The following is a 15,021-nucleotide window of genomic DNA, read 5'->3' on the forward strand; positions in this document are numbered from 1 at the left end:
TAGGGGTGAGGGTCTGCTACTGAGCTGACCATCTACAAAATTAAGGGTGAGGGTCTGCTGCTGATCTGACCATCTAAAACATTAGGGGTGAGGGTCTGATGCTAATCTGACCATCTAAAACATTAGGGGTGAGAGTCTGCTGCTGAGCTGACCATCTAAAACCTTAGGTGTGAGGGTCTTCTGCTGAGCTGATCATCTAAAACATTAGGGGTGAGGGTCTGCTGCTGAGCTGACCATCTAAACCATTAGGGGTAAGGGTCTGCTGCTGAGCTGACCATCTAAAAAATTAGGGGTGAGGGTCTTCTGCTGAGCTGACCATCTACAAAATTAGGGGTGAGGGTCTGCTGCTGATCTGAACATCTAAAACATTAGGGGTGAGGGTCTGATGCGAATCTGACCACTCAAAACATTAGGGGTGAGGGTCTGCTGCTGAGATGACCCTCTAAAACATTAGGGGTGAGGGTCTGCTGCTGAGCTGACCCTGTAAAACATTAGGGGCGAGGGCCAGCTGAGCTGACCATCTAAAACATTAGTAACGAGGGCAGCCTAAAAAGCATGTTGATATGATGGAGGAGGACGAGAAAAGTAAGATTGAACCATATACCCTTTTTTGTGTGGTGGAAGGGGTGTATGGGAATACAGTGTATTCAATACATCATAAAAGCCACAATTAAAGTGCCTTTATGTTCAGCCGCTTTCCTCTGGTGGAGTAGAGAAGTCAGGGGCAATCCAGGCCTTGTTCATTTTGATAAGAGTCAACCTGTCAGCATTTTTTTTGTTGACAGTCGAGTGCCCCAGCAACACTAAATGCCAACTCTGACAAAACGCTGGCGGCAGGGCAGGCCAGCACATCCAAGGCGTAGAGCGCCAGTTTGTGCCATGTGTCCAGCTTGTTTACCCAATAGTAATAAGGCACAGAGAGATCATTGAGGACGCTAGCACGGTCTGCTACACCATCTTCCAAAACTTTTCTCTCCTTGTGACAGTAGGCCGCGCATCAGGGTGAGGGTGCTGGCGTGGTGTCATGAAACTGTCCCAGGCCTTGGAGAGCCTTGGAGAGTGTTGCCTTGTCTTTGTTGGAACTGCTGTGTGTTCCCCTCGTCTCCCCTCCTCGGCTGCCCAAGGAACTATGTACTCTGCTGCCAGAGTTGTCAGCTGGAAATTTTTGGAGCAATTTCTGCTATTCTTCTCCACCACAGGAATGAGAGATGAGTTCTCTTTGTAGCGGGGGTTGAGAAGGGTACACAACCAGTAATCGGTGTTGTCCAAAATGCGTACAACGCAAGGGTCACGGGAAAGGTAGCATAACATAAAGTCAGCCATATGTGCCAGAGTCCCAACAGACAAGACTTCGCTGCCCTCATCAGGAGGATAACTCTCAGTCTCCTCTTCCTCCTCTTCGGCCCATCCACGCTGAACAGATGGAATAAACCTGCTGTGGGTACTACCCTCTGTAGCGGAGGCAACCGTCTCCTGCTCCTCCTCCTCATCATCATCCAATTCGTGCTGGGAAGATGAATGGAGGGTGGTCTGGCTATCACCTGTGTACTATCTTACCACATGTTCACCTCTTCCACATGCAAAGTGTCCTGCTTCATTGTGAGCAGCAAGCGTTTCTGTAGACACAGAAGTGGGATGGTTACACTGGTAATAGCGGCATTGCCGCTCACTATCTATGTTGATTCCTCAAAGTTGCATAAAACCTCACAGAGGTCAAACATCCATGCCAACTCCTCGCTTGTGAAGAGCAGAAGCTGACTGGAAAGGTGATGACCATGTTGCAGCTGGTATTCCACTACTGCCCACTGCTGCTCACAAAGCCTGGCCAACATATGGAATGTGGAGTTCAAGCGCATGCTCACAACACACAACAGTCGGTGAGCTGGTAATTGCAAGCGCTGCTGCAGCGTTGCCAGACCGGTGGCAGCTGTAGATGACTTTTGGAAAAGGGCACATACGCGGCACACCTTCACCAGTAGCTCAGGCAAGTTGGGGTAGGTTTTGAGAAACCGCTGAACCGCTAAGTTGAACACGGGGGGCTAGGCATAGTATGTGGGTGAGCTTGCCGAGCTCCAAAGTCGCTACCAAGTTACGGCCATTATCAGACACAACCATGCCTGGTTCTAGGTTGAGTGACAAGAGACATAGCTCATTCTGGTCTCTTATCCCCTTCCACAGCTCTGCGGCGGTCTGCTGTTTGTCTCCTAAACATATTTGTTTGAGCACGGCCTGTTGCCGCTTCCCCACTACAGTGCTACACTGCTTCCAGCTACTGACTAATGGCTGACTGGTGCTGCAAGATGCTAATTCAGAGGTGGAAGTGGAGGAGGATAATAGGGGGGTTGCAGCCACTAATGTAGGTGATGGCGGAAATCCTGATGTAAGTAGAGCCCGCAATCCTTGGCGTTGGTAGCACCTGTGCCATCCCAGGGTACGACTCGCTCCCAGCCTCCACAACTATCACCCATTATGCCATCAGGGAAATATAGCGTCCCTGGCCACAAACACTTGTCCATGTGTCAGCCGTTAAGTGGATCTTCCCAATAACTGCATTGGTCATGGCACGGGTCATGTTACGGGACACATTCTGGTGTAAGGCAGGGACTGCAAACTGGTAAAAATTGTGGTGGCTGGGGACTGAGTAATGAGGGACGGCAGAAGCCATCAGGCTGCGGAAAGCCTCAGTGTCCACAAGCCTAAATGGCACAATTTTCAAGTCCAGCAATTTGGAAAGGTACGCATTTTGGGCTATGCCCTGTGGGTGCTTGGCTGGGTATTTGTGCTTTCGTTCAAAGGCCTGGCGTATGGACATCTGTACGCTGTGCTGGGACACAGAAGTGGATGTGCTAGCTGATAGTGCTTGCGAAGGTCCAGGTGCAGGGCGGGAGGCATCCGGGGGAAGAGGAGGCCGTGATGTGACCCGCAGACACTGATTGTGGACCCAGGCTTTCGGCCCACCTATTAGGGTGCTTTGATGCCATGTGGCGGATCATGCTAGTGGTGGTGAGGTTGCTAGTGTTCACGCCCCTGCTCATTTTGGTGCGGCACAGGTTGCAAATGATAATTCTTTTATCGTCCGCACTTTCCTCAAAAAAGCGCCAGACTGCAGAACACCTACCCCTTGGCAAGGGAGATTGCCGCAAGGGGGTGCTCTGGGGAACAGTTTCGGTCCTGTTTGGTATGGCCCGCCTTCTCCCTTTTGCCACCCCACTGCCTCTTCCAGTTTGTTGTGGTGCTACGGATCCCTTCCCCTCTGTACTGCTGTCCTCACTCCGCTTGCCACCTTCCCAGGTTGGGTCAGTGATTACATGGTCCACCGCCTCCTTTTCCACTTCCTCATTCTGGTTATCCTCCTGGCTTGTTGACCTAACAACAACCTCACTTATTGACAACAGTGTCTCATCCCCATCATCAACCTCTTAAAACACAAATTGCGATTGACTTATTGGCAATTGTGTCTCTTCTTCATCATCAATCTTGTGAAACACTAATTGCCGTTCCCCACCATCATCTTCTTGTGACTGTGGATGCTCAAGAGTTTGGGCATTAGTACACACAATCTCCTAATGTCCTTTTTCAATCGATGAATAGAGCTCCTCGGAAAATCCAAGTGTGGAATCACTTGTTTGCCAAGACTCTCATGGTGGGAGGAAGGAGGATCAGGGTGAGGATTCTGTTGACCAGACTCTTGGCTACTGAGACTGGACTTTGTGGAAGACAGGGTGGTGCCTAACCGACTGGAAGCATTATCTGCTGCAATCCAACCGACCCCCTGGTCGCACTGGTCTGACTTCGAGAGTGGTGTCCTGCACCACCCTGCAAACTAGAACATGAAGCTAGGTATCATGGATGAGTGTGTTTCTTGTGCTCTGGCAGCAGGCACAGTTTCACCGCGGCCAGGGTCACGTCCTCTGCGTGCACCATCAGCAGCCTGGCCACTTCCCCGTCCCTTACTGCTCGCCTTCTACATATTAAATTGTATATATACTTGCAAGTATGTCACACGTACAGTAGCGCAGATTTTGTAAGTGTATGCACAAATAAATTAAACTGAATGTCACTGATATTTAGGATGTGCAAACGTAATACAGGAGATGTAGCGCAGGTAATGTCACTGCTGTCACCAGCGGCTAACGTTATACAGGAGATCTAGCGCAGGTAATGTTGTTGCTGTCACCAGCGGCTAACGTTATACAGGAGATGTAGCGCAAGTAATTTTGCTGCTGTTACCAGCGGCTAACGTTATACAGGAGATGCAGCACAGGTACTGTCGCTGTCACCAGCAGCAAAACAATTGCACGCAATTTAGGGCACGTTGCGCTAATATATTACACAGCCAGATAAAACAATAATCCTTAAAAGGACTGTTGGGTCTCTAACAATTTTCAACACTCAACACTCCCTAAAAAAAATGCGCAATTCCTCTCCCTACACTATCTGTCCCTTCTGCTGTAGCTCGCTCTGACTGAACCGAACCACGGAACAGCCAGCCAATCACTGTAATGTCAGTAACCAACATGGATTGGCTACAGCATTACAGTGAATGGCAGTACTTCCCTGCACGTTTATTGGCTGCATAGCAGCCAACAAACGCGCTGGGAGGAGACTTGAGCATCGCTCTCGAGCACACGTGGTGTTCGGCCGACCACCGCAATGGGTATTCGGTATTCGGCTGAGCATGGGTATTCGGCTGAGCATGTTCGCCCAACACTAATCTTCCGGTGGGGGCCCTCCATAATGATTTTATTTCTTGCTATGTCCTTGAAGGTCTTCCCACTCCTATGGTATTAGGTCTTACCTGGTTGGTAGCGCATAATCCTGTTGTTGATTGGCAGGCCAGGGAGATATTGGAGTGGAGTGAGCATTGTAGGGACAATTGCCTAAGTAGCAGTTGCTCAGCCACCTCCATTACAACCTTACCAGCATTTGTGTCCGACTTTGAGGATGTTTTCTCTGAAAGGGGTGTCAGGAGTTACCACCCCATCGTCCCTATGATTGCTCAATTAACCTGCTCACTGGAGCAAAGTTACCTAAGACCCACTGGAGCAAAGTTACCTAATCTTTCTGGCCCCGAAAGACAAACCATAAAGGACTATATTTCTGACAGTCTGGCTAAAGGACATATCAGACCCTCTTCTTCACCCGTGGCTGCAGGGTTCTTCTTTGTGAAGAAAAAAGATAGGGGCCAGCCTCCTTGCCTAGATTTTCATGAACTAAATCGGATAACTATCCGAGACCTCTATCCTCTTCCTCTCATTCCTGACCTCTTTAATCAGATTGCGGGTGCAAAATGATTTTCCAAAATGGATTTAAGGGTAGCCTACAATCTGATTCGCATTAAAGAGGGGGATGAGTGGAAGACAGCGTTGAACACTCTTGAAGGGCATTATGAAAACCTGGTCATGCCATTTGGCCTGACTAATGCTCCTGCTGTCTTTAAACACTTTGTCAACAATATTTTTTGTCATCTTGTCGGCAGATTTGTGGTGATATATCTTGTTGATATTTTGATCTATTCACCCGATCTAGAGACACACATGGTACCTGTCAGGCAGGTGTTGCAGATTTTATGGACGAATAAGTTATATGCTAAAGTGGAGAAATGTGTGTTCACTGTACAGGAGGTACAATTCCTGGGGTATCTGCTATCAGGGTTCAGTATGGATCCAGAGAAGGTCCGCACGATCCTAGAATGGGATCTTCCTAAGAACCTAAAAGCTCTGCAGCATTTACCGCCCCCTCCAGTAATTGTCGATGGCAAGAATTGTAGATTCTTGTTTCGTCTGTCGCTCCCTTTAATATCTGGTGCATTGGAGGGGTTACGGTCTGGAAGAAAGAATGTTGGTGCCAGCTTTGGAAGTAAACGCCAGAAGGTTAATTCATTCTGGTCCCGAGTGTCCGGTGGCTTCCCGTAGAAAGGGGGGTACTGTCATGAGGGTGTCACAACTTATCGCTCACCCTGTTGTGCCTGGGTTCAGAAGGTCGCAGCGGGTGGCTACACGCTTGGTTTCAGGGATTGCTCCATGACCTAATGGTGAGAATGGATTCCAGTCTAGGTGTTCCTGCTTAGGTTTGCAATCCTTTTTCTCCTACTTAGAAATCTGTAGCTATTCCTTTCAGCTGTTCTCTGTCAGCCACTTCCAGCTACTATATATTCTCCCTTTCTGCTTCCCTTGGTGCCAGATATGCTGTAAACCTTTCTTCCAGATCTTCTGACCTCAGGTGGACAACAGTTGCTGTGGAGCCGTTGGAACTGGAGCTGTTGTCCGGTTCACTCCTGTTGTTGTCTTCTGTTGTTGTTGTCTCCCTTCAGGAATTGTTTATTGTGTTTGTGTTGTTTGTCCTTTCCCTGTTGTTACCCTAGGTGTCAGTGGTGAGGACTAGTGCTCCCACCGCCCTATTCACTACCTAGGGCTTATTTCATGGTAAGCCAAGGACGAGGCTCTTCCCTCCCCTCTGGCCGCACGTCTGTTACCTGCCATCTCAGACGGGATACCACAGCGGTGCATGTGACCATGCCTATACCCGGCTGGAAATAAACAACAGAGCCAGGGAGTAGGATCAGCAGGTAGCAGGTCAGTATGCATCTTTCAATAGGTGATACAGGCGATGCGACATAAGTAAAAAGTAATTACAGGAAAATCCCTTTAACTTGGCTAAAATAAAGTCTCATTTGAAAAAAAGTTTTTTTTGTTGTCATGTTTTTACCACCATGCCTCAGGGACACAGAAAACAACTAATATCTAGGTCATGCCCCTAACTTTATGCCCTTCAACACAATAACAGTGCCAGCTACAGCGTCTCCAAATTAGTTAATGCCTTAGTTCCCCCATAACAATGTTTGTTACCCAGTGTTATCATGATTCTATTGGTGTTTCAGTGATGTCTGTCGGCACAGTAGCAGTTGTATATCTGAACAAGCACATATGAGTTTGTCTAGTAATGTTTTTGACTCACCAGTCAACTCGAAGAACACTTACTTTCAGTAGAGATTTCACTATGTCCCCTTTAATGAGCTGTAGGCAGTTGCCCAATATTGGCAGGGGAGTAGGTCCAGGTGGCAAATTCCCTTTTCTCCAGAAATGTTTAAAGCTGATGAATAAGATTAGACAAGCCACCACCACTGTAAGAAGGAGAGTAACATCCTCTGAGAAATACATCCTGACTGCGGATTCTTGTCTTGTTTCCCCAGGTGAAATCTCTGCTCAGGGAAATCTTCTCATTATGTACAGGGAGGACTATAGGCGGGGTGAGGGTGTTCTGATTTTATTTATCTTGTATTCAGATTATTCACAGTTCAGAAAATGTTTAGACTTTTTTTGTGTCATGAAATTCTAGTTCTTGAATGACCTCTCACAGAGGGAGTGTTTGTATTGATTAGTGTTGATTGCGAATATTGGAACTTCGAGAATTCGCAAATAACTAGAATATAGTGCTATATCTTTCTAATCGCGAATATTCTAGATTTTTTTTATCATTACCCATGATCCCTCACTGCTTTTTGCTTGCAGACCAATGAGAAAGCTGCAATATCTTTGACTTGGGAGTAGTGTTGATCGCGAATTTTCGTATCGCAAAGTTTCCGATTGCCGTTTTTGCAATCAAGAAAATAATCACTGGAGATCCTGAATTCTCAAATTCGCAAATATATGACGAATATTTGCCAAAATATTCGCAAAATATCGCAAACTCGAATATTGCCACTGCCGCTCATCACTGGTATTGATCTGGGTTGCTTGACTATGCACCATTTTGTAAAATATCCTATGAATACCATCCCCAAGAGCTATGGTTTCTAGCTGAAGGTACTCCTTTGTTTGCTTGACTCTTTGAGCAGAAATCTAGGGTAAAAGTGATGGTCAAGGGGTGCTGGGAGTTGGACTCCTGCCGATTTAATATTGATGATCTAGCCTGAGGATAGGTTATTACTATCCTGGCACTGCAAAATCCCTTTAATTAACCACTTCAGCCCCGCTAGGTGAAACCCCCTTCATGACCAGGCCACTTTTTACACTTCGGCACTACACTACTTTCACCGTTTATCGCTCGGTCATGCAACTTACCACCCAAATGAATTTTACCTCCTTTTCTTCTCACTAATGGAGCTTTCATTTGGTGGTATTTTATTGCTGCTGACATTTTTACTTTTTTTGTTATTAATCAAAATGTAACGATTTTTTTGCAAAAAAATGACATTTTTCACTTTCAGCTGTGAAATTTTGCAAAAAAAACGACATCCATATATAAATTTTTCACTAAATTTATAGTTCTACATGTCTTTGATAAAAAAAAAATGTTTGGGCAAAAAAAAAATGGTTTGGGTAAAAGTTATAGCATTTACAAACTATGGTACAAAAATGTGAATTTCCGCTTTTTGAAACGGCTCTGATTTTCTGAGCACCTGTCATGTTTCCTGAGGTTCTACAATGCCCAAACAGTAGAAAAACCCCACAAATAACCCCATTTCGGAAAGTAGACACCCTAAGGTATTCGCTGATGGGCATAGTGAGTTCATAGAACTTTTTATTTTTTGTCACAAGTTAGCGGAAAATGATGATGATTTTTTTATTTTTATTTTTTTCTTACAAAGTCTCATATTCCACTAACTTGCGACAAAAAATAAAAAATTCTAGGAACTCACCATGCCCCTCACAGAATACCTTGGGGTGTCTTCTTTCCAAAATGGGGTCACTTGTGGGGTAGTTATACTGCCCTGGCAATTTAGGGGCCCAAATGTGTGAGAAGAACTTTGCAATCAAAATGTGTAAGAAATGACCGGTGAAATCCGAAAGGTGCACTTTGGAATATGTGCCCCTTTGCCCACCTTGGCAGCAAAAAAGTGTCACACATCTGGTATCGCCGTACTCAGGAGAAGTTGGGGAATGTGTTTTGGGCTGTCATTTTACATATACCCATGCTGGGTGAGAGAAATATCTTGGCAAAAGACAACTTTTCCCATTTTTTTATACAAAGTTGGCATTTGACCAAGATATTTTTCTCACCCAGCATGGGTATATGTAAAATGACACCCCAAAACACATTCCCCAACTTCTCCTGAGTACGGCGATACCAGATGTGTCACACTTTTTTGCTGCCAAGGTGGGCAAAGGGGCACATATTCCAAAGTGCACCTTTCGGATTTTGCAGGGCATTTTTTACACATTTTGATTGCAAAGTTCTTCTCACACATTTGGGCCCCTAAATTGCCAGGGCAGTATAACTACGCCACAAGTGACCCCATTTTGGAAAGAAGACACCCCAAGGTATTCCGTGAGGGGCACGGCGAGTTCCTAGAATTTTTTATTTTTTGTCACAAGTTAGCGGAAAATGATGATTTTTTTTTTTTTCTCTTTTTTCCTTACAAAGTCTCATATTCCACTAACTTGCGACAAAAAATAAAAAATTCTAGGAACTCGCCATGCCCCTCACGGAATACCTTGGGGTGTCTTCTTTCCAAAATGGGGTCACTTGTGGCGTAGTTATACTGCCCTGGCAATTTAGGGGCCCAAATGTGTGAGAAGAACTTTGCAATCAAAATGTGTAAAAAATGCCCTGCAAAATCCGAAAGGTGCACTTTGGAATATGTGCCCCTTTGCCCACCTTGGCAGCAAAAAAGTGTGACACATCTGGTATCGCCGTACTCAGGAGAAGTTGGGGAATGTGTTTTGGGGTGTCATTTTACATATACCCATGCTGGGTGAGAAAAATATCTTGGTCAAATGCCAACTTTGTATAAAAAAATGGGAAAAGTTGTCTTTTGCCAAGATATTTCTCTCACCCAGCATGGGTATATGTAAAATGACAGCCCAAAACACATTCCCCAACTTCTCCTGAGTACGGCGATACCAGATGTGTGACACTTTTTTGCTGCCAAGGTGGGCAAAGGGGCACATATTCCAAAGTGCACCTTTCGGGTTTCACCGGTCATTTCTTACACATTTTGATTGCAAAGTTCTTCTCACACATTTGGGCCCCTAAATTGCCAGGGCAGTATAACTACCCCACAAGTGACCCCATTTTGGAAAGAAGACACCCCAAGGTATTCCGTGAGGGGCATGGCGAGTTCCTAGAATTTTTTATTTTTTGTCGCAAGTTAGTGGAATATGAGACTTTGTAAGGAAAAAAGAAAAAAAAAAGAAAAATCATCATTTTCCGCTAAATTGTGACAAAAAATAAAAAATTCTAGGAACTCGCCGTGCCCCCCACGGAATACCTTGGGGTGTCTTCTTTCCAAAATGGGGTCACTTGTGGCGTAGTTATACTGCCCTGGCAATTTAGGGGCCCAAATGTGTAAGAAGTACCTTGAAATCAAAATGTGTAAAAAATGGCCTGCGAAATCCGAAAGGTGCCCCTTTGCCCACCTTGGCTGCAAAAAAGTGTGACACATCTGGTATCGCCGTACTCAGGAGAAGTTGGGCAATGTGTTTTGGGGGGTCATTTTACATATACCCATGCTGGGTGAGAGAAATATCTTGGCAAAAGACAACTTTTCCCATTTTTTTATACAAAGTTGGCATTTGACCAAGATATTTTTCTCACCCAGCATGGGTATATGTAAAATGACACCCCAAAACACATTCCCCAACTTCTCCTGAGTACGGCGATACCAGATGTGTCACACTTTTTTGCAGCCTAGATGCGCAAAGGGGCCCAAATTCCTTTTAGGAGGGCATTTTTAGACATTTGGATCCCAGACTTCTTCTCACCCTTTCGGGCCCCTAAAAAGCCAGGGCAGTATAAATACCCCACATGTGACCCCACTTTGGAAAGAAGACACCCCAAGGTATTCAATGAGGGGCCTGGCGAGTTCATAGAAATTTTTTTTTTTTTGCATAAGTTAGCGGATATTGATTTTTCTTGTTTTTTTTCTCACAAAGTCTCACTTTCCGCTAACTTAGGACAAAAATTTCAATCTTTCATGGACTCAATATGCCCCTCAGCGAATACCTTGGGGTGTCTTCTTTCCGAAATGGGGTCACATGTGGGGTATTTATACTGCCCTGGCTTTTTAGGGGCCCTAAAGCGTGAGAAGTCTGGAATATAAATGTCTAAAAATGTTTACGCATTTGGATTCCGTGAGGGGTATGGTGAGTTCATGGGAGATTTTATTTTTGACACAAGTTAGTGGAATATGAGACTTTGTAAGAAAAAACAAAAACAAACAAAAAATGTCCGCTAACTTGTGCCAAAAAAAATGGCTGAATGGAGCCTTACCAGGGGGGGAGTGATCAATGACAGGGGGGTGATCAATGACAGGGGGGTGATCAATGACAGGGGGGTGATCACCCATATAGACTCCCTGATCACCCCCCTGTCATTGATCACCCCCCCTGTCATTGATCACCCCCCTGTAAGGCTCCATTCAGACATCCGCATGATTTTTTACGGATCCATGGATACATGGATCGGATCCACAAAACGCATGCGGACGTCTGAATGGAGCCTTACAGGGGGGTTATCAATGACAGGGGGTGATCAGGGTAATCAGGGTGATCACCCCCCTGTCACTGATCACCCTCCCTGTAAGGCTCCATTCAGACATCCGCATGATTTTTTACGGATCCATGGATACATGGATCGGATCCACAGAACGCATGCGGACGTCTGAATGGAGCCTTACAGGGGGGTTATCAATGACAGGGGTGATCAGGGTAATCAGGGTGATCACCCCCCTGTCACTGATCACCCCCCCTGTAAGGCTCCATTCAGACATCCGCATGATTTTTTACGGATCCATGGATAAATGGATCGGATCCACAGAACGCATGCGGACGTCTGAATGGAGCCTTACAGGGGGGTTATCAATGACAGGGGGTGATCAGGGTAATCAGGGTGATCACCCCCCTGTCACTGATCACCCCCCCTGTAAGGCTCCATTCAGACATCCGCATGATTTTTTACGGATCCATGGATACATGGATCGGATCCACAGAACGCATGCGGACGTCTGAATGGAGCCTTACAGGGGGGTTATCAATGACAGGGGTGATCAGGGTAATCAGGGTGATCACCCCCCTGTCACTGATCACCCCCCCTGTAAGGCTCCATTCAGACATCCGCATGATTTTTTACGGATCCATGGATAAATGGATCGGATCCACAGAACGCATGCGGACGTCTGAATGGAGCCTTACAGGGGGGTTATCAATGACAGGGGGTGATCAGGGTAATCACCCCCCTGTCACTGATCACCCCCCCTGTAAGGCTCCATTCAGACATCCGCATGATTTTTTACGGATCCATGGATACATGGATCGGATCCACAGAACGCATGCGGACGTCTGAATGGAGCCTTACAGGGGGGTTATCAATGACAGGGGGTGATCAGGGTAATCAGGGTGATCACCCCCCTGTCACTGATCACCCTCCCTGTAAGGCTCCATTCAGACATCCGCATGATTTTTTACGGATCCATGGATACATGGATCGGATCCACAAAACGCATGCGGACGTCTGAATGGAGCCTTACAGGGGGGTTATCAATGACAGGGGGTGATCAGGGTAATCAGGGTGATCACCCCCCTGTCACTGATCACCCTCCCTGTAAGGCTCCATTCAGACATCCGCATGATTTTTTACGGATCCATGGATACATGGATCGGATCCACAGAACGCATGCGGACGTCTGAATGGAGCCTTACAGGGGGGTTATCAATGACAGGGGTGATCAGGGTAATCAGGGTGATCACCCCCCTGTCACTGATCACCCCCCCTGTAAGGCTCCATTCAGACATCCGCATGATTTTTTACGGATCCATGGATAAATGGATCGGATCCACAGAACGCATGCGGACGTCTGAATGGAGCCTTACAGGGGGGTTATCAATGACAGGGGGTGATCAGGGTAATCAGGGTGATCACCCCCCTGTCACTGATCACCCCCCCTGTAAGGCTCCATTCAGACATCCGCATGATTTTTTACGGATCCATGGATACATGGATCGGATCCACAGAACGCATGCGGACGTCTGAATGGAGCCTTACAGGGGGGTTATCAATGACAGAGGGTGATCAGGGTAATCAGGGTGATCACCCCCCTGTCACTGATCACCCCCCCTGTAAGGCTCCATTCAGACGTCCGCATGATTTTTACGGATCCATGGATACATGGATCCATGGATGCGTTCGTACGTGCTGTAAAACGCTCAGGTAAGAACCATGCCCATAGGGAAACATTGGTTTTTGCCTGCATTTCAAAATTCCTGGCCTTTAAAATGCTGTCATTCCATCTGGTGGAGACGAAGACTTTTAAAAAACTTCTGGCGGTGGGTGTCCCACATACGTGGTTCCCAGCCACCACTACTTTTCCAGGCAAGCCATCCCCGCTCTGCACAACCAAGTGGCGGACAAAATTAGGTGTGCATTGCGCAACGCCATCTGTGGCAAGGTCCACATAACCAGTAAGCACGGGCAGGGACGTTATATCTCCCTAACTGCATTCTGGGTAAATGCAGTGGCGGCTGGGCCTGAGGTGGGTAGCAGTTTGGCGCATTTCCTTCCGCCACCGAGGATTGCAGGACATTTCTCTTTGCCTCCTGTTCCCTCCTCCGCCTACGCTTCCTCCTCTACCGCCTCCTCATCTGGTCAGCATAACACCTTCACCACCAAATTCAGCGCAGCCAGGGGAAAACGACAGGAGGCTTCTTTGAAACTTATCTGTTTGGGGGAAAAACACCACACCGTGCAGGAGTTGTGGACGGGCATGGAACAACAGAGCGATGAGTGTTGGTGCCACTTAGCCTCAAGCCTGGCCTTGTGGTGTGCGATAATGTGCAAAATCTCATAGCAGCTCTGGGACTAGCCGGTTTGACGCACATCCTTTGCCTGGCGCATGTCCTGAATTCGGTTCCTGAAAAAATACCCCGATATGTCAGAGCTGCTGCAGAAAGTGCGGTCTGTCTGTGTGCGCTTTCGGCATTCTCACCCTGTCGCTGCTCGCCTGTCTGCGCTGCAGCGTTACTTAGGCCTTCCCACTTATCGCCTCATATGCGGCATGCCCACAAGGTGGAACTCCACCTTGCACATGCTGGAGAGACTGTGCGAGCAGCAGCAGGCAATAGTGGAGTTTCAGCTGCAGCACGCACAGGTGAGTCGCTCAGCAGCACCACTTCACCACCAACGAGTGGGCCTCCATGCAGGATGTGTGTGCCATGTTGTGCTGTTTCGAGTACTCCACCAACATGGCCAGTCATTCACAAGTGGCTCAGAGGGAAGATTTCTGCACCAACAGAGGTCAGGTACACAACTGTCCAGCCAGGACACAGTTCTGGAGGATGAGGAGGATGATGAGGAGGAGGAACCGTGTTCACAGCAGTGTGGCACCCAAAGCAGCTCATGGGGATCACTGGAGCGTGGCTGGGGGGATACAGAGGACACAGACGATACACCTCCCACAGAGGACAGCTTGTCGTTGCCTCTGGGCAGCCTGGCACACATGCGCGTCAACATGCTGCAGTTCCTGCGCAACGACCGCGGAGTTGCCCACATTCTAACCAGTGCTGATTACTGGGTGGCCACCCTGCTGAATCCCTGCTACAAGGACAACATGCTGTCCTTAATTCCGTCACTGGAGCGTAATCGGAAGACACGCTGCTGATGGCATTCCCACTTGACACCGGGAGCTCAGTGAAAGCACAAGGCGAAGGAAGAAGAGGAGGAAGAAGTCGCCAATTGAGCTGGTGCACTGCCAGCAACTAAGAAGGGATAGTTAGCATAGCCGAAATGTGGAATCAGCACACCACAACAACCAGCACCACCAGCTGATATGGAACGTCTAAGCAGGAGGCAGCATTTCAGCAACATGGTCAAGCAGTATGTGTGCACACGCCTACTTGTACTTACTGATGGGTCTACCCCATTCAACTTCTGGGTCTCCAAATTGGGCACATGGCCTGAACTTGCCCTTTATCCCTTGGAGGTGCTGGCCTGCCCTGCGGCCAGTGTATTGTCCGAACGTGTGCTCAGCATGGCGGGTGGGGGGGGGGGGTTGGGAATCACAGACAAGTGCAGCCGCCAATGTGC

The 15,021-nt window shown here is 47.4% G+C and overlaps 1 protein-coding gene across 1 annotated transcript in view; it reads right to left on the reverse strand.

Annotated features, from left to right (window-relative positions):
* Window positions 1–7,213, reverse strand: part of LOC122923003 (cytochrome P450 2A4-like) — a 29,888-nt gene extending 22,675 nt beyond the window's left edge. The window contains exon 1 of the mRNA XM_044273792.1: window positions 6,981–7,213. Within this exon, the coding sequence (XP_044129727.1) occupies window positions 6,981–7,160 (180 nt within the window). The 5' untranslated portion in view covers window positions 7,161–7,213. The remainder of the gene's footprint in view (window positions 1–6,980) is intronic.
* Window positions 7,214–15,021: the final 7,808 nt, after the last annotated feature.

Source organism: Bufo gargarizans, unplaced genomic scaffold (genome assembly GCF_014858855.1).
Source record: "Bufo gargarizans isolate SCDJY-AF-19 unplaced genomic scaffold, ASM1485885v1 original_scaffold_1145_pilon, whole genome shotgun sequence".
Lineage (NCBI taxonomy): Eukaryota > Metazoa > Chordata > Amphibia > Anura > Bufonidae > Bufo > Bufo gargarizans.